The sequence below is a fragment of the Schistocerca gregaria genome, chromosome X, assembly GCF_023897955.1.
Source record: "Schistocerca gregaria isolate iqSchGreg1 chromosome X, iqSchGreg1.2, whole genome shotgun sequence".
In the NCBI taxonomy this organism is placed as follows: domain Eukaryota; kingdom Metazoa; phylum Arthropoda; class Insecta; order Orthoptera; family Acrididae; genus Schistocerca; species Schistocerca gregaria.
The window spans coordinates 74,279,687-74,304,420 of record NC_064931.1 but is presented as its reverse complement, the minus strand read 5'-3'; the positions used below and the strand labels follow the sequence as shown (position 1 = coordinate 74,304,420).

Sequence of the window (24,734 nt, the reverse complement as noted above, 5' to 3'; positions counted from 1 at the left end):
CAGTCATATCGTAAGACTTGAAATACCAGTATCTGTTAAATACCTTTGCATAATAATACAACACCTTCTTTTTTTTTTATTCCTTCCGTTACTGGCTATATGTCCGTTTCAGTTTTGTTACCTTTCAGAAGAGAATGTCATTACAAAATTAGCATTATATGTTTGCATCTGATGTGATGGAGTGATATGGGACCTCTAATACATCTAAATACAACTCTGACAGGTGACACATACACAAGGATCCTGTCTGATCACCTGCATCCATTCATGTCCATTGAGCATTCTGACAGACTTGGGCAATTCCAGCAGGACAATGCAGCATGCCACACATCCAGAACTACTACAGAGTGGCTCCAGGAACACTCTTCTTAGTTTAAACACTTCCGCTGGCCATGAAACTCTCCAGACATGGACATTATTGAGCATATCTGGGATGCCTTGCAACATGCTGTTCAGAAGAGATTTCCACCCCCTTGCACTCTTACGGATTTATGGACAGCCCTGCAGGATTCGTGGTGTCAGTTCCCTCCAGAACTACTTCAGACATTAGTTGAGTCCACACCCTGGCATGTTGTGGCACTTCTGCATGCTCGCAGAGGCCCTACACAATATTAGTAAGGTGTTCCAGTTTCTTAGGCTCTTCAGCACATATATGAAGGCTTACCAAAAGTAATCGTTTTGTGTAATGTGCAGCTGTAACAGGAAATGTGCAGGAGAAGAGTTCTTGCGAGATTTCAGCTTGCTAGTCTCAGAGTGTAAAAGCTACTGTGTTGTTAAAGATGGTAGTCAAAACTGTTTTCACAACATTTAGTAAATGAATGGCAGATTGCTCCATATTGTAGGCTGTAACATGGATTTAAGTATTCAGGCCAGCAAGAAAAACCAACAAAAGAATAAGTCTTCATATTTACAGGGAAATGGGTCCATTGTGGTGAATGACTGCTCTGTTAAAGTATGAAAATTAACATGATGGTTAGAAGAGGTAACATGATGCCAAAGGGTATTTCACAACTAATGTTTTGCAGAATGAATAATCAGTGATCTTGTGTTTGGCATTGGTGATTCTCAGTCACAGGGCCGCGTGTTTAATTCTCAGCCCAGTCAGGGATTTTCTCCATGCATGACTGTGTGTGTGTGTGTGTGTGTGTGTGTGTGTGTGTGTGTGTGTGTGTGTGTGTGTGTGTGTGTGTGTTTTGGCCTCATCATTATTCCATAATCATCATCATCATCAATGCACAAGTTGCTGATATGGCATCAAATATAAAGACTTGCACCAGGCGGCCAAAATCACAGAAGGTGACTCCTATCTAAGAATGCCATCCACACATTTAATTACATTTCAGTGCCATACTGCAATCCAATCTGAACAACATTTGTTCTGCTTCTGTACTTCATTTTAATCATGAAGGATTAAAATCATTGTGAATGACTCATGTTATTGGTTTATTACATATGGTAGATGTAAATCAAATGAGGTAGGATTGCAATTTTAAGTGTGAATTTTACTATGTTCCAGATAACACCACCAAATGGGAATACATGGTATATTTCATGCCGCACTGCAGATGAACGTGACAAGTGGATGCACAGGTATGGTTATTCTGCAGTGTGTGTGTCATAGCATTACAATGATTTGAAATTTTGTGTGATAATCATACACTAATTAAATTAAATGAACAATTCCTTGATGATGAAAGAACATTTGGAAAGACACTCCAACTATTCAGTTCTACTTCATTATCTTGTGTATGCATGCTCAATGTACGGTACTCTCATCAGGGCTCATATTTTTGAAGAGATGTGGAGGGAATTTTGATGGCAATTGAAATAAACTACATCTACACCAATACCCATAGAATCATCTTGTTCTTCAATGAATGTCTTTCATTCTATGAATAACATTTATGTCAATGATTTCTTAATGTTTCACCCAAAATCAAGCAGTGGACTTGCCATACTGGGACACTGGTTCCCTCCTGATCACAGTAGTTAAGCAACGTCATGCACCGTTAGTACTTATCTGAGAGACCATCTCGGTATGCCAGGTGCTAGTGGCTTACGTACACACAAGTCGCTGAAATGGCATGTAATTGAAAGACTTGCACCAGCCTGATGGCTCATACAGCATTATTATTTTTATTATTAACTGGAATCTACCATTAGTTGAATGTCCTGGGATGCACCTTAAAATGGGGTGGAAGGATGATTAGGACTTAATGTCCTGTTGACATAAAACACACACACACACACACACACACACACACACACACACACACACACACACACACACACGTGAGAGGTGAATGATTTAAATTTCGACACAATTGTCAATAATTTTAAAGAAATATTTGACTATTTCAGTGTGCGGAAAACTGTGCAGCCACACCAAGAGAATATACGCCGTATTGACAATTCTATGAAGATATGGATACTGGAAGCAAAGGGGCTTGCAAATAAGAAGAGGTTAGTATTTTCTCCCCTGGATTATTAATGTAATTTTCTTATTTGCCACTGCATTTATATGTAACTTAAATAAATGTGTAATTCTTTACATTGTCCCCTGTATAGTAGCTTTATGTATTCTCAGTAATAACAGACACTCACAACAGAGTGTATACTATGCTGAACATTGACAGTGGATTAAAACGGCTTACCATCCAATGATTTCCATTCAGCATCTACATTTAACACACAGAGCTCTATTGACTGCACTATGTGAACCTATCCTGTAGGATAAATATAGTTTTGGCAAGTTATTAAGTGCTCAAATTTATGCATGTTAGTTTACAGATGCATTCATTAAGTAGAGCAGATAAAGAGAATTACTTTTTAAACAATGTAACAATATCCTGGATTTTCCATTGTCTGATTTTTAAACACTGTGTTCTGTTTTCAGGTATTTTTGTGAATTGTGTCTTGATAAGACACTTTATGCCAGAACATCATCAAAACAGAAGGGTGAAATGTGTTTCTGGGGAGAACACTTTGACTTTCACAATTTACCCCTTGTAAACATGATAAATATTAATCTCTTTCGTGAGGCTGACAGAAAGAAAAAACGGGATAAAAATGTTCTTGTTGGTAAGTATATAACTTTCTGCTTTTACAAACAGTTGTTGTTGTTGTTATTGTGGCCTTCAGTCTGAAGACTGGTTTGATGCAGCTCTCCCTGCTACTATATCCTGTACAAGCCTCTTCATCGCTGTATAACTACTGCAACCTATATACTTCTATATCTGCTTACTACTGTATTCATCTGTTGATCTCACTCTATGATTTTTACCCCTCACACTTCCACCCCAGTACTAAATTGGTGATTCTTTTTATGTCTTAGAATGTTCCTACCAATCAGTCCCTTCTTTTAGTCAAGTTGTTCCACAAATTTCTTTTCTCCCTACTTCTGCTCAGTACCTCTTCATTAGTTACATGATTTATCCATATGATTTTCAGCATTTTCCTGAAGCACCACATTTCAAAAGCTTTTATTCTCTTCTTGTCTAAACTATTTTTCTTCCATGTTTCACTTCCATACATGTCTACACTTTGTACAAATACTTCCAGAAAAACTTCCTAACACTTAAATTTATGTTCATCGTTAACAAATTTCTGTTCTATAGAAAAGCTTCACATACCATTGCCAGTCTATATTTCATATCCTCTCTACTTTTACCATCATCAGTTATTTTGCTGCCCAGATAGTAAGTCATCCATTAATTTTAGTTTTTATTCCCCGATTTTATTCTTTTATCAGCTGATTTAATTGGACTACACCCCATTATCATTGTTTTGCTTTCAGTGATGTTCGTCTTATATTCTCCTTTCAATACACTGTCTGTTCCTTCCAGCTGCTCTTCCAGGTCCTTTACTGTCTTTGAGAGAATAACAGTGACAATGGCAAACATCAAAGTTTTTATTTTTTTCTCCCTCAACTTTAATTCCTACTCCAAATTTTTCTTTGTTGTCATTTATGTCATAGGGTCAGTATTGCCTCGTATGCCCCTACATTTCACGTGAATCCAAATTGCTCTCCCCTGAGATCAGCTTCTACTGGTTTTTCTATTCTTATGTAAAGAACTCATGTTAGTGTTTTACAACAGTGACTTATTAAACTGATAGACTGGTAGTGTTCACACCTGTCAGCACCTGCTTTCTTTGGAATGGAATTATTACATTCTTCTTTAAGTCTGAGGGTATTCTGAATACCTAATACATCTTGCACACCAGATAGTTTTGCCATGGCTGCCTCTCCCAAGGCTATCAGTAGTTCTGATGGAATGTAGTTTACTCCAAGGGCTTTTTTTCAACTTAGGTCTTTTAGTGCTCTGTCAAATTCTTCTCACAATATCATATCTTCCATCTCCACTTCATCTACTTCCCCTTTCATTCCTATAATATTCATCTCCCTTGTATAGAATCTCTGTATGCACCTTCCACCTTTCAGCTCATATTCGTGCAGTTGCTTCTTTTCTTCAAGGATCGTTTTAATTTTCAAGCTTCATTTGCCGCATTTTTATATTTTCTCCTTTCATCAATGAAATTTAGGATCTTCTGTGATATCCAAGGACACCTTGTTTTTTTTTTTTACATATATGATCCTCTGCTTCCTTCACTATTTTGTCTTACAAAGTTACACATTCATCTTCTACTGTACTCTTTTACCCTGTCGTGGTCAGTCATTGCCTAATGCTCCCTATCTTTTTGCAGTTTTAATCTACAGGTCACAATCGGTAAATTGTAGTCAGAGTCCACCCTTTCACTGGAAATGTCTTAAAATTTAAAATCTGATTCCAAAATCTCTGTCTTAGCATTATATGATCAATTTGAAACTTTCTGGCATCTCCAGGTCTGTTCCATATGTAAAGCCTTCTTTCATGATTTTTTAAACCATATGTTAGTGATGATTAAATTTGTAGATTTATGTAAGCTTAAAATGAGAGGAGACAGAGCTCCATTTCTTTTTCAGTTTTAAGTATCATTTTGTGCCATAAATTTTCATGGACAATAGCAGATTTCTTATTGCAGAAATCATTGTCTTATATTACAGGTAGTGTTTGTATCCCAGTTCATGAAGTAACATCACGTTATTTGACAGAGAAGTGGTATCCTGTGCTCTCAGATAAAGGGTTTTCAAAGGATCCCCCCTCTTTAAGGGTGAAATGCAGATTTCAGACAGTAGACATTCTACCTGTGCATGTCTATGATGAATTTTTACAGGTATGAAAAATTTAATCATAAAAATATAAACACAATCAAATGTAGGAAAATAACATGAATTTGTGAAGCCAAAAATGTTTCAATGTGTTTACAATTAATTTGGTTCAAGCTAACTATTGTATGTAAGTATGATAGAATTATTGTTTGAATAATGTGTATGACAGCAGATGATTTTAAATGTTTCTTGCATTTTTATGTAAAAATGTGTTCATCAGTAAAAACCTTTCTGATGTATTCTTCTTATTTCAGTTCCTGAAGACTGAGTACCGTATATTATGTGAAGTCTTGGAGCCTGCTATAAGTGTAAAAGCTAAGGAGGATATAGCTACAGCTCTTGTGCATGTTATGCAACGTGAAGGAATGGCAAGAGAGTTTCTGGCAGATGTTGTAATGATGGATATTGATCGAATTGGTAAGAGTTTCAAAAAAACTTGAAGATTTAAAACTTTCTTCCAAGTTTATTCCCTTTAATTTCTGTCACATTAAGATGTGAACTTTTAAGATACTTATCAAACAGATTTCTTTAACTGTTCTGTATGACCTTACCCCACTGGGTTACATGTAAATTGTCTTCCAGATGATGAACGTTTGACATTTCGGGGAAATTCACTTGCTACCAAAGCAATGGAAGCCTACTTGAAGCTTGTGGGAGACCGATATTTACAAGATACTTTAGGGGATCTTGTCGCTGCCGTTGTTGAGAGTGGCTACGACTGTGAAGTCGATCCTCTTAAAGTGTCGAGTGTCGCTGCCCTTCATCGCCAGCAATCTAATCTGCGAGCAGCTGTCGAGATGGCTTGGTCTCGTATTCTGGCTTCCCATAATACTTTTCCAGTGTAAGTAGTTTCAACTGTTGCTATAATTACTTGAGACAAACAATAAAGGTACAGGTTGATATTTTCGTAAACTCACTAACATAGTTGTAAATGTTTTTGTACTATTACTTAGCATTTTTTACTGAAACACATAAAAATTGGAATAAGCACAAATGGAAGAAAAGTTGTGACTAAGCCATGAATTAACTGAAAGGTGCAGTTTATAGCTGGTGGTACTTTGTCAATGACAGAAACAGAGACAGTTGGCAGTTTATTCAATCATCTCTGACAGTGCACAGTTACTTATGGTAATGATGGTGAACATTTTCCTAAACTTTCTATTCAAGGCTTCTAGAAGTACACTGACAGCACACGGCGTTACTCACCAGATGTAACTGATACTAGTGCTTGCACTGATGTATGGTGCAAAACGCGAATATTGTGGAAGAAATCCATAGAGAGATAGACATACTAGCTTCTTCCACTGAGGAGCTGTCTGCTGTAGCGAATATATCATATCATCACATACATATGTTTTATTACTAAACTTTGACACCATAATAAATGTGCATACTAACAGCTCTGAAACAAGCTGTAACATTATATATATATAGTGTTGCCTATTACTATTTTCTCATACATTGTGTCATTTATATTCATTTTTTGTTTTTCAGAGAGCTGCGTGAGTGTTTCTACACTTTCCGACAGAGGCTAACTGAAATGGGGCGAGAAGATATCAGTGATAACCTAATATCAGCATCTATATTTTTACGCTTCTTATGCCCAGCCATTTTATCTCCGAGCCTATTTAACATAACACATGGTAGGTTAAGGTGTTATGCAGAATTGGAAAAAATCAGTAAATTTATGTGTTTGTCATTATTGTAATGTTTTAATGTATTTCAGTGTTCTTGAACATTAAACATTGCCAATATTCTTATAGCTACATGCTTGCAGTACACAAGAGAGGGTCAAATACATCACACAACAAAAAATTATGATCACATAATTCTAGGGAAGATTAATGAACAACATTGAATGGTTTCATCTCATTCTTGTATATGCGTACAGTACACATGTTTATACACATCGTAAGAGAATAAATATACAAATACATAATTATCTGTTGATTTGAATAATTAGTTCCAAATCAGGAATGCATCAATATGGTAAAACCCAATTCCATTACAAAACCGAAATGTAATTAATGTTGAGGTAAATGGCTGTAGATTCCAAGACAGACAAACACTAAAAATATTCATTTGTTCATTTTGCATCCTTCATGAATAATTTTCATATAATGAAATTATGAGACATATAAAACTGAAAGTCTAGAATGTCATCCTTAGTGCAGAACATAAAGGCAATCATCAAACAATGGAAAAATCCAGGATGGAATGTAACAATACCAGAGAAGGAAAGTTGCTACCCACCATATAGGAGAGATGCTGAGTTGCGATAGGCACTACAAAAAGTGTGGTTTCAGTTTTTTGAGACTGCAGACGTGTGTGCAAGTTGTATTTGTGTGTGTGTGTGTGTGTGTGTGTGTGTGTGTGTGTGTGTGTGTGTGTGTGTGTGTGTGTGTCTACTGCTGCCAAAAGCTATAATTGCGAGAACATAAAGGCATATGGATTAGTTTATCAGTTCTTCAGATTCACCAGCACAAATTTGAGTTTAAGAAATATGGCATCAGCAGTACGTAAACACATTCCAACAGTGTTATTGCAGAAAAAATAGAAATCATATACTTACACACACAGCAATAATCCCCACAGTATTCATGTAACTGTTATCTCTTTTGAACAATGACAAGAGCCTACCCGAGGTAGGGTCAAGGGGTCAGCCATCAAAACTTTCGAAACACGTGTCCTTTTGCCACTTTGTATGTATTTTGCTGGTATAAGTATGACATAAAATGAACTGGCATAACTAGTTCAAGAGTTACACAGTTTTGTAGAATTAATTAATATTAAATATATCTTATTCTTCAGTAGAATTTACTAAAAGCTAAAAGAATGTAATATTTATATGAACATTGTGTTATCACAGTAACCTCTTGTATGTTTCAGAATATCCCAATGAGAAGGCTGCTCGTAATCTTACTCTGGTTGCAAAAACACTGCAAACACTTGCAAACTTCACACGTTTTCAAGGAAAGGAAAATTTTATGGAATTCATGAATGACTTCCTAGAACGTGAAGCTCCAGCTATGAAAAATTTCTTACAACTTATCTCGGTGAGCTACCCAGTATTAACTACCTGCATCTTCAGTACAATCATATCATTGAAATTGATAGGTTAAGATATTAATATAGCTGTAACTACATATTTTTGTGCCCACTATTTGGCTAGACTGTGTGCTGGTGTCAGTAGATACAGTGTGTATTAGAACCTACATCCGTGTATTGTATCCTAGGAGTTAATTACCATGATGTTGAGTGCTATTGTGGCATTTACCACTCAGCACTATGAAAAAATTATAAGCAAGTGCTGTTGTAATTATTTGTTTTTGCCTCATTGGCTGTCATGGTAATGCTTCCCCTATTCACTTCTGTGAATGACAACAAACTAAAAGTACGCATTTCTTAGACAGTGATACAGAATTTGTTTTCAAGAGTAATTCAGTCCTAATAACATTACTGTCAGCTGACTGTTGAACTCCAAGAAAACATCACTTTTTGATCTCTTTTCTGCATGCTAGTAACATCATCTGCTCTGTGAATGATGGAATGCAACTGTTAGTAGGATATAACAATCTCAGTATTACACCCTCTTGTTATTTGAGTGTAGAAGTATGCTACTTTTTGGCTGATAGTCACAATGGCAGTTTGTATTGGTTCCTGACTTTGGTACTGCATTAATATAAAACCAGTGAGTGAGGTGTCACAATTGTTAAGGCACTTCACTTGCACTCACTAGGACACTGGATTCAACTCATATCCAGATTTAGCTCTCCATGCTCAGTTTCCTCATAATTGTTGAACCTGACTCTAATGACAATGCCATTAGCAGAACATTGTACTCTGATTTATTTTGTTAAAATATGAAACAAAATTTTAATTTTGAATAAACTAAATGAGAAGTCACTTTATTCACTCTTCAACAATTCTGTTTTCAGAGTCGGCCAGCGGGCTCACCAAATTGTTTGGAATTTGAAGGATATATAGACCTCGGGAAACAGCTGAGTATTCTGGCAGCATTGTTGGGGGAATGTGGAGGCAAGTCTGGTATGACCAACCATGGACTGGAGATGGAACAGCTGCAACATATACTTGATCATGTTCATGGAGCTCTTAGCCAGCCAGTTGGCAAACTACCATCCCCACGGCGTTCTGAGCCAATGCATTATCAGTCTCTCAACAGGAACATTTTCAGGTAATAGATTAAGATAATTTTCATTGGATGTTGCCCCTTACCACCATAAATTTTCACTTATGTAGTTGCTTTTTTAACTCAAACAAATCTGTTAAAATTAACAAAAATGCTATAGTCACTTCTTGATATGCTGTATTACATACATCAGTGACAAATACAAGAAATTATTGGTTGTGAATAAAAGAAGTAGAGTTTAACATACCATTGACAATGATGTCATTAGAGATAAAATCTTTGAAAGGGTCCATAATGTAGACCCTAAACAAGATGACAAAGAAATAGTAGTTTTGAATTTTTAGCCTGACATGTAATAATTGTATAAATCAAGACCAAATGTGTGTTAAGAGGAAAATAATTAAATCTGGAAAATCTAAGATAGCCTTTATACAAAATAGAAAATTCTAATCAGAAATTAAAAGTTTGTAGATATAACAGACCTAGTTTGGTTTCTGTGGTAGTTCACAAAATCATGTGGGGCTACTATAGTAAACAATTTAACATCTTGACATTTTGGAACTGGTTTTTTTACCTTCTGGAGGAAAAAGAAAGAAAGGGAAATGTTGTTGAAATCCATAGAAACACAATATACGTAATAAGGTAATTTACTTAGAACACAGTAATCAGCTAGAAATGTAAATGTGAAAAGTTGGTAGTCTGCTCTTGAAACTGTTGTCAATCATTGAAGTTTTAGCCTTTCTTTCTCTCACTGATGTTTTGATGAGACCATGTATTACAAGAAGTGAATATATGACTTACAGCTCTGATGTGACAGGACACACTGAATAAATATTTCAGTCTCTCAGCAGGAGAGTTGATGGTAAAACAAGCCATCTCTCAATAAACACATGGCTATGTCAGTACTGATTTGTAACTGACTGTAATATTTTTGATATTCTATGAATGCAATGATATAAATAATGCTGATTTTCTGCAGACAGCATTAAACTGGTTCAGAAAATCATCAGACTAATTTATTGCTATTTTCTGTAAGAGGAATCGATTTGACATTTTTCTGCATAGTTTCTTCAAATAAATTGTAATTGATGACTGGATACTTAAAATATACAACCCTTTTGTTTATATCAAAATGGAAAGAGATTCAATTAATTTCAGTGTGATCCATGTAAACACACAAAAGAACACAAATGTCAAAAAATTGTTTTTATTGCATTTTCCTCTCACTTATTAAAAGTACAATGGCACCATATAATTTCATTATTGGGTGCCTGATGAACAGTGTAAAACAAATAGAATCTAGTTTAAAATATCATGAAAGTTTTACCTGATTTCAGCATACTGTTATACTTGTAAAATTGCAGTAGTTTAAAAGAAAAATGCATTTTGAATGCTGCATGTTATTTTTGTTTTCTATTTATTATACAAAATTTAAAAAAAAATTATGTTCAATGTGCCAAAGGCAGTTTTATTTGGAAACTAATGCAGATTGTTTATATATAACTGCTGTGAAAATGGCCATCACAATCTAACAAAAGGTCAAAAATTAATTATGATTGTAGTGTTGCTCACACTGCTAAATATTGCATTTTCGGGCAACAACAAAGTTATATTATGTGGCAGGTGTCATTAGAGCACAGTTCCTACAGTCCTTTCATGAAATAATGGATAAACTAGGCACTCATCTTTTTGTGTTTCCCACGCTGGTCTCGTTGTGAACTCATGGCTCAATCGGCGAAAATCTAGGTGGTGATGATTCCAAGCTCGGATGCAAAGAGGCCTAGGTGTTATTCTGCGATATTCAAAAGTTTTATAGATGTGTTTCATAAACCATTCTTGAAGATTAAACTTTTGCAACTTAGCACAATGGTGGTGTAAATGGTGATGTAAAAAAGTTATCAGCGGCGATCGCTTCTTCTTGTCAAGTTGTGCCACAAACTCTTCTTCTCCTCAATTCTAGTCAATACCTTCTCATTAGTTATGTGATCTACCCATCTAATCTTCAGCATTCTTCTGTAGCACCACATTTCGAAAGCTTCTATTCTCTTCTTGTCCAAACTATTTATCGTCCATGTTTCACTTCCATACATGGCTACACTTCATACAAATGCTTTCAGAAATGACTTCTTCAGAAACTCTTTCCTTGCCATTGCCAGTCTACATTTTATATCCTCTCTGCTTCAACCATCATCAGTTATTTTGCTTCCCAAATAGCAAAACTCCTTTACTACTTTAAGTGTCTCATTTCCTAATCTGATTCCTTCAGCATCACTCGACTTAATTAGACTACATGCTGTTATCCTTGTTTTGCTTTTGTTGTTGTTCATCTTATATCCTCCTTTCAAGACACTGTCCATTCCGTTCAACTGCTCTTCCAAGTCCTTTGCTGTCTCTGACAGAATTACAATGTCATCGGCTAACCTTAAAGTTTTTATTTCTTCTCCATGGATGTTAATACCTACTCTGAAATTTTCTTTTGTTTTCCGCGCTGCTTGCTCAGTATACAGGTTGAATAATAACTGCTTACGCACTCAAAAATCAGAGTTACAAGTAAGTCAAAGATCATAGTGGCAAAAAAAGAAGAAGAAAAGAAAAAGAATTCACATAAGAATAATATCATTGCTATATAAGCATATCGATGTATGAAAGTACCTCTACGTTAACGAAATCAAATCTAAATGTTGTCTCAGAAATATGTTAACTACTTTACAGAAACACAGTAGAATATTGCTGGTATCGAGAGGGTGAGGTGAGGTGCCATAATGGTTACATATTTCAAGTACCATTACAATAAGAAACTTCTAAAATTATACAAGAAAAATTGTATATATAGTTAGAATAGGTGTGTCTCCCTCCCCACAACATCTCTTGTTCTATCTCCAATCCATGCATAATATTCTTTACTAATCAGTACTTTTCTTTATTAATCAGTACTTTTCTTGCAGGTACAATGACCCAACGGTATGCAGCAACAACAGTGATATTTCAACTTCCGTACACCGAGATAAATCACCTCGTGCAGCCACTCTTCCTCGTAATGCATTTCTGCCAAAACTTAGTATGTCACCTGCCTCAGATGATTTCTTTGTTGGGACCAGTGAGGGAGCTCACCAATGCAGTCCTCACTGTCCTCAAGCACTGGCTGTTGTTCCAGCACAGAGGCCTGCCCCTAGGCCACTGAATGCTGTTGTGAATGGAAATTTAGATGAAATATCTGACCTCCTTCATTATGCTGATGAGGAGGTTATACCTGAGCACTGCGTTAACAAAGGGAGCCAAATATCTATTTCTCAGCTGTCAAATGTTGCCTCATCAGGCTACCAGAGTTTTGCTTACAGCCAAAGTTCAAGCCCAGTTGACTTGAATGCTGCAAATAATAACAATAACAGTGCAAATATTCCTGCACCTGTTAGCAACTCTCAAAGCAACAACAACGTTGTTCCTACAACTGCTTCAGCACCATTAGCATTTACAAATCCTGTATACCACATGGATGCAACACCTCCAGACTGTCGGCTGGTGCCCCGGAGGCGCTCGTGCAGTTCCTCTTCTGATGAAAATGGTGGCTGTGTTGGTGGTAACACTGGTATTTTGGAACTGCCTTCTGCCACTACTCCTCCACTAGTTCGGCATTTTTCACCGGCAGTTAGAGTACCACGTACAAACCCACAATGTGGCATGCGTAGTGCTGCAAACTGGAGGGCAGTCAATGGTCAGCCTCATCACCATGTCCACAGTACAAGTACAGGTATGTCTAGTAATTCATTTATTGTTATATTTGAAAGTATACTTAGATTTTTTTTTACAAAAATGAGAGCTGAAGCAATAAGTAAATTCAGATTTCAGATTATTAGTATAACTCTGAATGAGACAGCAACACTTATAAGAAAAGTTAATATTATCAGGCTTTTGTAGCTTCCAGATTTTTTGTCAATTTATAATAAAGAAATACTGTGGAGGACACAATAAAATTTTAACTGGTGACTATTTTCATAGTGCAAATGAAGGTTTTCATGGCATGTCAGTGTAATAAAATAAGAGGTTGTAGGATAAGTTAAAACTTTTGAGTTGAATGGAAGAAGAAAATGGAAAAGATGTGATGTAGTGATGAAGGAGAAACAAAATTACTCATTTAAATAAAATTGTGTAGTTCGAATCAAAATAGTACTACCCAGGTAAGGAGGAGAATTTGAAATGGGCATGTAAATTAAGAAAAAGAGGAACTTCTATTAGAGAAGATAATATCATGTAATTAAGAAATTTGAGAAAAGAAGTCAAACAGGCAAACAAATATTAAGGAAAACATCAGAAAAATAAAGAAGACAAGAAGTTACAGAGCCAGTAATTATTATAAACATGAAGTACACGGGTTCATCATTTAAAAAAACTGCAGAAAAAAATTTGAAACCTCATCAGTTTTTCATAAATATTGGGGAACTTGTAAAGCCAATACTGCAAATCTAAACATATTGTTTTTTGTACTTTTCTAACAACTCATATTTCTGTTCATTTACAACAGACCAGATACTGAGGCGGCGGCTGTCCTTGGATTCTACACGGGATCTGTCTGACTCTTCAGAGGAAGATACGTGCCACATTCGATGCAGCAAGAACTGCAGTGCAAAAAGTATAGAAGAGGTAAGTTCCATCTTTCTGTTGACTTCCACAAAATTTTACATGAACTGTAAAGCAGTTTGTGTTTACAAAATCTATATGTAATTAAAATTAAACTGATGTGTAAGCTTGTTACCTAATGATTTCTGATGCAAACTGTAATTATTCATTTGAAGATGACTAGTCTTCTCTTATTTACATCTACATCTACATCTACATCTACATGACTACTCTGCAATTCACATTTAAGTGCTTGGCAGAGGGTTCATCGAACCACAATCATACTATCTCTCTACTATTCCACTCCCGAACAGCGAGCGGGAAAAACGAACACCTAAACCTTTCTGTTCGAGCTCTGATTTCTCTTATTTTATTTTGATGATCATTCCTACCTATGTAGGTTGGGCCCAACAAAATATTTTCGCATTCGGAAGAGAAAGTTGGTGACTGAAATTTCGTAAGAAGGTCTCGCCGCGACGAAAAACGTCTATGCTGTAATGACTTCCATCCCAACTCGCTTACCATATCTGCCACACTCTCTCCCCTATAACGCGATAATACAAAACGAGCTGCCCTTTTTTGCACCCTTTCGATGTCCTCCGTCAATCCCACCTGGTAAGGATCCCACACCGCGCATCAATATTCTAACAGAGGACGAACGAGTGTAGTGTAAGCTGTCTCTTTAGTGGACTTGTTGCATCTGCTAAGTGTCCTGCCAATGAAACGCAACCTTTGGCTCGCCTTCCCGACAATATTATCTATGTGGTCCTTCCAACTGAAGTTGTTCGTAATTTTAACACCCAGGTACTTAGTTGAATTGACAGCCTTGAGAATTGTACTATTTATCGAGTAATCGAATTCCAACGGATTTCTTTTGGAACTCATGTGGATCATCTCACACTTTTCGTTATTTAGCGTCAACTGCCACCTGACACACCATACAGCAATCTTTTCTAAATCGCTTTGCAGCTGATACTGGTCTTCGGATGACCTTACTAGACGGTAAATTACAGCATCATCTGCGAACAGTCTAAGAGAACTGCTCAGATTGTCACCCAGGTCATTTATATAGATCAGGAACAGTAGAGGTCCCAGGACGCTTCCCTGGGGAACACCTGATATCACTTCAGTTTTACTCGATGATTTGCCGTCTATTACTACGAACTGCGACCTTCCTGACAGGAAATCACGAATCCAGTCGCACAACTGAGACGATACCCCATAGCTGCGCAGCTTGATTAGAAGTCGCTTGTGAGGAACGGTGTCAAAAGCTTTCCAGAAATCTAGAAATACGGAATCAACTTGAGATCCCCTGTCGATAGCGGCCATTACTTCGTGCGAATAAAGAGCTAGCTGCGTTGCACAAGAGCGATGTTTTCTGAAGCCATGCTGATTACGTGTCAATAGATCGTTCCCTTCGAGGTGGTTCATAATGTTTGAATACAGTATATTCTCCAAAACCCTACTGCAAACCGACGTCAATGATATAGGTCTGTAGTTAAATGGATTACTCCTACTACCCTTCTTAAACACTGGTGCGACCTGCGCAATTTTCCAATCTGTAGGTACAGATATATCAGTGAGCGAGCGGTTGTATATGAGTGCTAAGTAGGGAGCTATAGTATCAGCGTAATCTGAAAGGAACCTAATCGGTATACAATCTGGACCTGTAGACTTGCCCGTATTAAGCGATTTGAGTTGCTTCGCAACCCCTAAGGTATCTACTTCTAAGAAACTCATGCTAGCAGATGTTCGTGTTTCAAATTCTGGAATATTCCATTCGTCTTCCCTGGTGAAGGAATTTCGGAAAACTGCGTTCAATAACTCCGCTTTAGCGGCACAGTCGTCGATAACAGTACCATCGGCACTGCGCAGCGAAGGTATTGACTGCGTCTTGCCGCTTGTGTATTTTACATACGACCAGAATTTCTTTGGATTTTCTACCAACTTTCGAGACAATGTTTCGTTGTGGAACCTATTAAAGGCATCTCGCATCGAAGTACGTGCCAAATTTCGCGCGTCTGTAAATTTTAGCCCATCTTCGGGATTTCGCGTTCTTCTGAACTTCGCATGCTTTTTCCGTTGCCTCTGCAACAGCGTTCGGACCTTTTTTGTGTACCACGGGGGATCCGTTCCATCTCTTACCAATTTATGAGGTATGAATCTCTCAATTGCTGCTGCTACTATATCTTTGAATTTGAGCCACATCTCGTCTACATTCACATAGTCAGTTCGGAAGGAATGGAAATTGTCTTTTAGGAAGGCTTCTAGTGGCACTTTATCCGCTTTTTTAAATAAAATTATTTTGCGTTTGTTTCTGATGGGTTTGGAAGAAATGGTATTGAGCCTAGCTACAATGACCTTGTGATCACTAATCCCTGTATCAGTCATGATGCTCTCTATCAGCTCTGGATTGTTTGTGGCCAAGAGGTCAAGTGTGTTTTCGCAACCATTTACAATTCGCGTGGGTTCGTGGACTAACTGCTCGAAATAATTTTCGGAGAATGCATTTAGGACAATCTCGGAAGACGTTTTCTGCCTACCACCGGTTTTGAACAAGTATTTTTGCCAACATACCGAGGGTAGGTTGAAGTCCCCACCAACTATAACCGTATGAGTGGGGTATTTATTTGTTACGAGACTCAAACTTTCTCTGAACTGTTCCGCAACTGTATCATCGGAGTCTGGGAGTCAGTAGAAGGAGCCAATTATTAACTTAATTCGGCTGTTAAGTATAACCTCCACCCACACCAATTCCCACGGAGTATCTACTTCGACTTCACTACAAGATAAACCACTACTGACAGACACAAACACTCCACCACCAATTCTGCCTAATCTATCTTTCCTGAACACCGTTAACTTAGTTATATTTTTTAACTTTGACTGTGAACTTTCTGGCTAAGCTTTACTGTGATTATTAGTATTTTTTCTTTCATTGATTATATTTCTGAACTTTTGGAATCTTAACAGACATCATATTTAATGAGGTAACTTAATTATTTCAGTATGAAAGGGAAATTGAAAAGCTCCAAGCAGATGTTCATCTGTTGACCCTGAAACTGGAGCAGGCCGAACAACAGCGAAATTTGGCTGATTCACATGACCGGGATGCTGGCAGCAGTGAAAATAAAATGAAAGTCATTATAGCTAGGTGAGTCCCATAAATTAGTTATATATGTGCTTTGTAGCTATAAGACTTTGATTCAGTAAGTAAGTGTAAGAGCTTTACTTTTTTCTTCTCAGGTTATTCAAAATACTCGTGACAGCTCTGTCCATTATCAGCATCTTTGCATTATACATCGAAGTAACATTATATTCTTATTTGTGCACTTAATTAAAAATATCACATGCTTCTAATATTAAAGTGGTAAAGCAGCAGGAGCCATTATAGCACTGCTGTACAATACATTCTATGTACTGATAAAATCTGGATTGTGTAAGACAATGTATGTGATATGAAAGATGTAGATGTTTAATTGATACATTGGTGTTAAAAAGGAAACATGGATCTCATCCCTCTTTGTTAGATCTCCTTTCAGTTTCTTCATGAAAACAATTTTTAACAGATACACCATGTATCCTTTGCAGTAAATCAATGCACCATGATTACTATGAATGTTTACATGTTTTATACATTTTCTTATCAAATCCAGAAGAGACTAATTTGTGTAGTTTCTAGTCTTTATCAGAATGTTAGTGATATAAGAGCCCACTAATGCAAAACAACTTTGTTTGTTTCCGTACGGCACAGCTGTCTTTCCCGTCGCCACTGGCTTGACAAGCATTATGTACTACCCACATACTATTAGTTGTGCTAATTTAAGGAAGTGCAGGATGTGGCAATGAGACTTTGGATCTCAGTGGTATTGCTTGTATTTTACCTTCATTATGCCTGCATAGGCAACCTACGTAGGGTATGGGGGAGCCACTGTATTTTATTAGAATGTGAATTTTTGCTATTTATGTAGCAAATAGGTCCACATTCTGAGTGAGGGACAATTCAAGACAACTACTGCTCAGCCTGGGGAGCACAGGGAAACTGCTGTGCTCTGTAATGTTATAAGCTGGATATGACAGGTGTCATTGGGAAGCCATTGCTAAAATGGTACAGATTTTCTTATTTTCAAAGGAATCCGTTAAGAAGGGCTGCTATTTGTGATGTACTTATTCTTATATTTTGTTTGATAGTGTTGATGGTGAATGTAAACACTAAATAGGATATGTGGGTTCAGATATTTACAAATGATGTGAAGCCACAACAGAAACGAACAAATTGATTAATTAAATTTGTCTTTTTTGTGTGTTCTCATCAAGGCTATGACATGAGATAAATGTGTTTGATGCTCAGAATAGGAGCTAGGACAGTGTTAGGATAAGTGAGTGACGAAAAAGTATTAGATTCCCATCTAGGGTGAAACATATGCTGTTTTTCAAGTACTGGATTCAAACAACATTTATGTTATCTCTCTGATTGATAATTATATGCATAATATACTGAATGTGTAGTATGAATGGACACCTCAGCATGCAGCAATTTTGCATAACTGAAGACTGATTTTTTCTTATGTCCTGGGTGAGCAGAGTTTTCCTAGGATAAATTTGTTGGACATGTGTATTCATATTTGTTACAGTTTTCATTGTTAATGGCAAATTAAATAAAATGTAAAATTTCTGTGATAATTTCAGGCAAATCTATGTAGTTGTTTAAAGGGCAGCAGCTCCTTGTCACCATTGACAAGTTATACCTTTATATAATTTGGAAATTTGAATAACATTAATTTATAAGTATCTGTTCAGAACAGTGCCTCTGCAACCATACACCTCTAATTACCTTCAAAACTGAGGTAATAATGTTAATGAAATAACTCCCCAAAACAGCAGAACTATTTGTTTATGTCTTCACAATGGCTCTTGTGGGAGCTGTGGATAATATACATTAACAAACAATGTGTAGTTCAGTTCTGTTCATTTGCAGCTACTGCATTCCTTGGAAGATGGTATGTACAGCCAGTTTCCTAATACAAGCTATCAATCCAATATTTCAAGTAGGTTTTGTCACTGATGTTCACTAGCAGTTTTTTACCAGATTGTAAAATAAAAAGAAATGATAAGATTTCAAAAATACTACAAATGGACAGTTGGTTATACAGGAAACACAGTTTTAAAAATAACTCATTTCAAAATCTTATTCCAATGACTACTTCAATATAATAGTTTTATTTAATCATCTAAATGCACATCTGAGGATTTTCTGCAAAGGTACACAGTACAATTGTAGTACTCACACATGTGAAATTTGCATCCATGATTAATGAGGTGTTTCAGTAATGATACAAATTATTTTTAGCATTTTTTTAGGATAAACTTTTTCTACATGTTATAATAAGATACACATTGATAAGGTGACATATAAAATATTCAGGAGTTATTTGTGAATTTCTCATAAAGTTCGTAGCGAGAGAATCTATTTATGCATGAAGATTCATGAGGCTTTTCTTCACATTACAATATCACCTCTACTTATTTCAGTTAGAGGTACATGTCCTGTTTCATACGTACAAATAAAAGTTACTCCTTGTAATGTTATTAATATCTCGGCTGAGAAGTATCAGTGTATTTTCTCCATCTCCTGCCATTCACTTCAGAAGTGTCTAGTGACCAGAATGCCTCATGTATGTTTATTTAGTCTTGTTCCTTTCTTTATGTCATTTGACATCTTCAGTTGCTCAGTGGCTATGATTCGAAGCTTAAATGTAGAAAATGTATTGTTGTTACAACAACTTTGTTAGTTTCTCTAAACTAATGTCTCATGTCACCATGTTCAACTACTGAGAAAATGACACCATAGGCTTTGAAGAGTGTCTCTTACTTTTGTGTATTCTTTCACAATGTGTACTGACACATCTCAACTTCACCACTGTGCTTCTGTTATGTGCAAACTGATCACATGGCTTTATTTTTATTGTATGCATATCTGATTATTGCATGTTTATTTGTTTTTATGTACATTTAAATCCTGTAGTGTTCAACACTGTCTAGCTATTTGTAGAACATGCACATGATATACAGTGTAAAATTTTTGCTTCTCAGATTGGTTTCTGTGGAGGAAGAGCTTCATCGTGAACAGCGGAAAATGTCCAGGGCTCTTCTAGACAAGCAGCGTGTTATTGAAGCTCAGGAACATAAGCTTCAGCGAGAACAACAGAAAATGTCAAGAGTTCTGTCAGATAAGCAACGAGTAATTGAAGCACAGGAGAACAAAATAGCTGCACTAGATGCAGCTAACACTCGTTTAATAAATGCACTTGCTACTTTGAAGGAAAAATATGACCTACATGCTTCTGGGCAGAGCTCCCACCTCTTGCCTGAACTTGGTGAACTGAAGAGTTCATCTTGCTAAAAAGAGAATTGTCATGCTGCAGTTCTTGCTTTTCACATTTCTTCGCACCCATGTTTCACTCACATATGAGATTATGTTTGATGTCACCTCATATTTACTGTGATTGTGAAATAACAGCCTGATAGTAATAGAGGACAAGGATAATAAGATCTGATTTGTCATGCTGGTATATACCTCTTTGTATGGAAATACTATGAAACAGTAACATGTGAATAGATGAATGGTATTTGAGAGAGTGATGGCTTACCTATTTGAAGGAACTAATGACCTAATGTTGAAAGAATGTTGTGATACAAGACATGTAGCAGTTATATTATAGTGTATCCTCATCCAGTTAAATGGGACATGGACATGCCTGTGGATTTGATGCTTTTAATAATGTTTGTGGCTATGTTATTATTTAAAACATGTATCAGTATTTGTAAAAGAGACCAAAACAGCAAGTCATAACATTATTCTATACACAATAGGACATACAGTAACAATAATATTTTTTTCTCCTTGTAATCCATCCAAAATTTTGTGTGGTTCTGTTGAGGTTAACTTAATTTGATATGTCTGAAGCATGTTGGGTATCTCACTTCCTGTTATATGTTGTTTTGGCCTGTATGAATTGGAAAGTTGATTTGCATTGTAATAACCATATATCAGTCATAGCAAGGAATGGTGGAAAAGGTGATGCTGCTTGCAATAGAAGTGAAAGAATATTTGATGGACATTTGCAAGAATTGTCCCATATTTATTAGGGTGCTACTTGCTGCACATTATTAATGGGGTTCACAACACTGTATAAAACCAACAATTTTACCGTGTGAATCTGGAATACATGAAAATGTTACTGCAATGTTATCACTTTTGCATAACTGTTATTTCCTATAATATTATTGCAGCTAGTAGCTGCTTCTCACTCAAAATAGACTGCCTCTCTCTTCGTGTAGCCATCCATGTAAAGCTGTTTCAGTTCTGAGAACAATTTTGATTATGTACAAAGCAAACCAGTTCTCATCACGCATTGTATTAATGTGTGTTGATAATAATTCACTAAAAAGAAATCATCATTTGAAGTCAGAGCTTAAAACCTGTGATTTTTTAAATACAGTATTTTATTTGCACACTCCATTCTTCAATTAAATATATCACATGCTAGGAAATAATATGTGCAAAGTATTTTTCAAATATTAGATATTGGTATTTTATTAACCAGCTGTGCAAAACTTCCATTGCACAAATATTTTTTCACTGTTGTACTGAACGTTAGATAAAAATGTATTTGAAACTGATAGAAACTTTCTCTTGCTAACAAAGAATTCAATGGTACATTCAGGTAAAGGCTGTGAAAGCTGGAAAGAGAATGAAGTTTGTTATTTTGTCATAGGGATTTCAGACCAGTTGTAAGAAAAAAAAAGGCTTGTCCCAAATCTTGTCATAAACATTTCTCATCATCATTGCAGATGCCATTCAAGACTCATTTTCAGCTCAGAGTGTTAGCTGTAAGAACTGCACTTTCAGAAATAGTCTATTTAAACAGGTGCACCAATGCTTAGAACTGCTATCATAATGTATGACCCTTGAAGTGTACCCATGAAATAGTCTTAATAGATGAAGAAATTTCTGAATAGTTTCTTCCTCTGTGCTTTGCATTTATGTTTTAAATTATAAATGAAGATAGTACAACTAGTTGGAAGTTAGTATATGTCTCACTTCTTGTAAATGGTTTAAACCAAATCCAGTAATTTTTGTAAGTCTGTTATTAATGCAATCTAGCATTATTTTACCGTAGCTTCCTTTTATGTCTCTCTTTCATGTGTTCTTACTTCAGTGATCAAATATCATTAATATTATGTTAAATACAACAAAGCAGTATTTTGAAGTTTGATTTTTCCTAAAATTTATTTAAAGGAGTATTGAAACTAGAGAAAAAAGAAATAATCATAAAAACAATTACTCTCTTAGTATTATATTTGTGTCGCCAATGAACAGAGAAGTATGTGTACTGTTTTATTGTCATTTAAAGAAAATAGATGTCATTTACTTAAATGTCATTGCACTTAAATTCTGTAATTGTGTTTGTGTGCTGTTGTAAGTGTCAAAATATAAAATACTGAATGTTAAATCAGCTGACCCTTCAGATCATACCAGTATAATTGAAATGAATTTCTCATGTATTTATGATAGGCTTGTATTGAAAAAAATATTGTAGTCATGTGTATGAAGTTCTGTGTTACCTGATTATCTGTTCTCGCTGCATGTTTTAATCTTGATCTGATACACATTTCGTCTGTCACAGTGGTTGTTTCATTAGACTTCCATATTACAACATTTGTGTTACATCTCATCTATTAATTGAGATTGTATTAATTGTGATTAGTGTATAACGTATAGTTCAAGGTGTATATGTATGTTGTAAATTTCTTATTACCAAAGATTAGTTTTGTTCAAATCTATGTCATATTGTCTCTACATATTGTGTACTGAATGTTATTCTGTTTTTGTAGGGATAGTACTGACATTAAATAGAAACACACTGTATTATGTATATTGCACTTGAAAGTGGTATTAAATAATCTATGTAATTATTTATATATAATTGTTTGATTATGAGCACAAATGTTAGCTTTTATTGCTGATTGTGTAAAATATTTTACATTTTTTACATTCAAAGTGCAAAACAGATTTTCATACAAAGTATTTGTAATGTGTGTTTTGTTTTCTTTTTTAGATAATTTCCTTGTTTGTTTACTTTATTGTCACATCGGATTTATAAATAATTTAAATAGTATTTCATTATGTACACAGTAATTTATTTTTACATAAGACAAATGTTAGTCTCGTTCCATTTATGTGTTGGAGTCTTACTCGTGTAATTTGTATCATAACTGACATCTTCCCACCCCAGGATTTAATAAAGTATTTAGTTGAATTTTCTGTTGTTTTAAATTTCATTTGAGCTAGCATATGCCCTAAATTATTTGCCTGTTTGTAATTATAAACACTTCTTACACTCCTCTCTTAAAACTCCTTCAGCCCCCTCCAAGTCACTTTTACTCCTAGTCTCACATAAGAGAACTATCCAGTTACAAATGATAATTTCTATATATTCATTGAATATGAAAAAGAAAACAAGTGCTTTATCTTTGACAGAAATTTTATTTAGTTGCTAAACATTGTGCAGTAATATGATCCTGAAGTGGTGAATGTTTTGTTGGACTACTGTTAGCATTTCATGACCTAAAACGATTGAAGATTAGATTTGTTATTGAGTCTATAGGTGCATTGAAAAATTCCTATTTCTACTCACGAGGAGCACATCTCAGAGATGGCCAAGTGATTTGGCTCATATTAAGCAGATCGCTTGTGTACAACTTAAAAAATGAAAACTTAAGATATTTTGGCTCAACAGCCCCCTCCATTTTCTGGAAAACTATCCATGAAGTTAATAATGCACAGTCAACTCAGAATTGGCTGGATAAATAGATGACTCAAACTTGATCACTTTTCATCAATATATATGGGGTTTGCAAATGCATATTTTCCTAGAAACCGTGAGGAAAAAACCTATTTCAATTGCTGCTTATACACCCACAAGCTAAGAGCTGTTCAATGAAAGCTCCACAGGTGTAGCGAGCGAAGCATTTGGCTGTGGGGCAGAGAACCTGTGTTTGAGTCCCAGTTGCATACAGCAGTCCTTCTTTATTTGTCTTTTTATCCCATTTGAAAACTGGTAGGCATAGAAGGGTCAGTAAGGTAAGCAAATCAGTAGGGAATAATGAAAAAGTAGGCAAAGAAATTTCCAAAATGACTTTGAGTAGTAAAGAATTAAAAATTTTATCCTGGTCGATTTCCAGTGTCTCTTTTACTCACTCTTTTACACGTCTTCAGTTTTTTCAAACAACTACCTGGATGGTACTTGTCATATAGATATGTGAAGCAAATATACTTGTGGCACCAAGATTTAATGAATGCAGTCTCTGTGCATCTGCATCATTCCTTCAGAGTACAACAAATTGGTCTAAATTTAAAAGTATTTCTTTCTTGCATAACATTATTTAAAAAATTGAGGATGAAAGTTTTGATTGTGAATTATGCTTGGTTGTGCAATGCCAATTGGGTTTCAAAGGCTGTGATGGAATTTTGTGCTATGAATGAACATATTATTTGAAGTACACTACCAAGTGCAACAAGGGTTATTTTTTTCCGTTATGTGCATCAAATGCTCATCTTTGCAGCAGTCTTATTCAGAATTGTTCCTGTAGGCACCTTTACTAACCAAAGCCATATGATCAATTTATTTGTGTACTTTGTCACTATTCTTTATTGATTTACTTTACTTTATTAACTTTTTTCATCCTACAAGTTTT

At 35.7% G+C, this 24,734-nt stretch overlaps 1 protein-coding gene across 7 annotated transcripts in view; it reads left to right on the top strand.

Moving 5' to 3' along the window:
* Nucleotides 1–23,296, top strand: part of LOC126299587 (ras GTPase-activating protein raskol-like) — a 703,968-nt gene extending 680,672 nt beyond the window's left edge. For all 7 annotated transcript variants that reach the window (XM_049991602.1, XM_049991601.1, XM_049991599.1 and 4 more), the window contains 13 exons: nucleotides 1,517–1,590; nucleotides 2,362–2,463; nucleotides 2,897–3,081; nucleotides 5,045–5,214; nucleotides 5,464–5,626; nucleotides 5,792–6,050; nucleotides 6,704–6,852; nucleotides 8,099–8,265; nucleotides 9,148–9,404; nucleotides 12,305–13,107; nucleotides 13,879–13,997; nucleotides 16,982–17,127; nucleotides 20,067–23,296. In XM_049991602.1, coding sequence (XP_049847559.1) covers nucleotides 1,517–1,590; nucleotides 2,362–2,463; nucleotides 2,897–3,081; nucleotides 5,045–5,214; nucleotides 5,464–5,626; nucleotides 5,792–6,050; nucleotides 6,704–6,852; nucleotides 8,099–8,265; nucleotides 9,148–9,404; nucleotides 12,305–13,107; nucleotides 13,879–13,997; nucleotides 16,982–17,127; nucleotides 20,067–20,376 — 2,904 coding nt within the window. In that variant the 3' untranslated portion in view covers nucleotides 20,377–23,296. The remainder of the gene's footprint in view (nucleotides 1–1,516; nucleotides 1,591–2,361; nucleotides 2,464–2,896; nucleotides 3,082–5,044; nucleotides 5,215–5,463; nucleotides 5,627–5,791; nucleotides 6,051–6,703; nucleotides 6,853–8,098; nucleotides 8,266–9,147; nucleotides 9,405–12,304; nucleotides 13,108–13,878; nucleotides 13,998–16,981; nucleotides 17,128–20,066) is intronic.
* The last annotated feature ends 1,438 nt before the right edge of the window (nucleotides 23,297–24,734 follow it).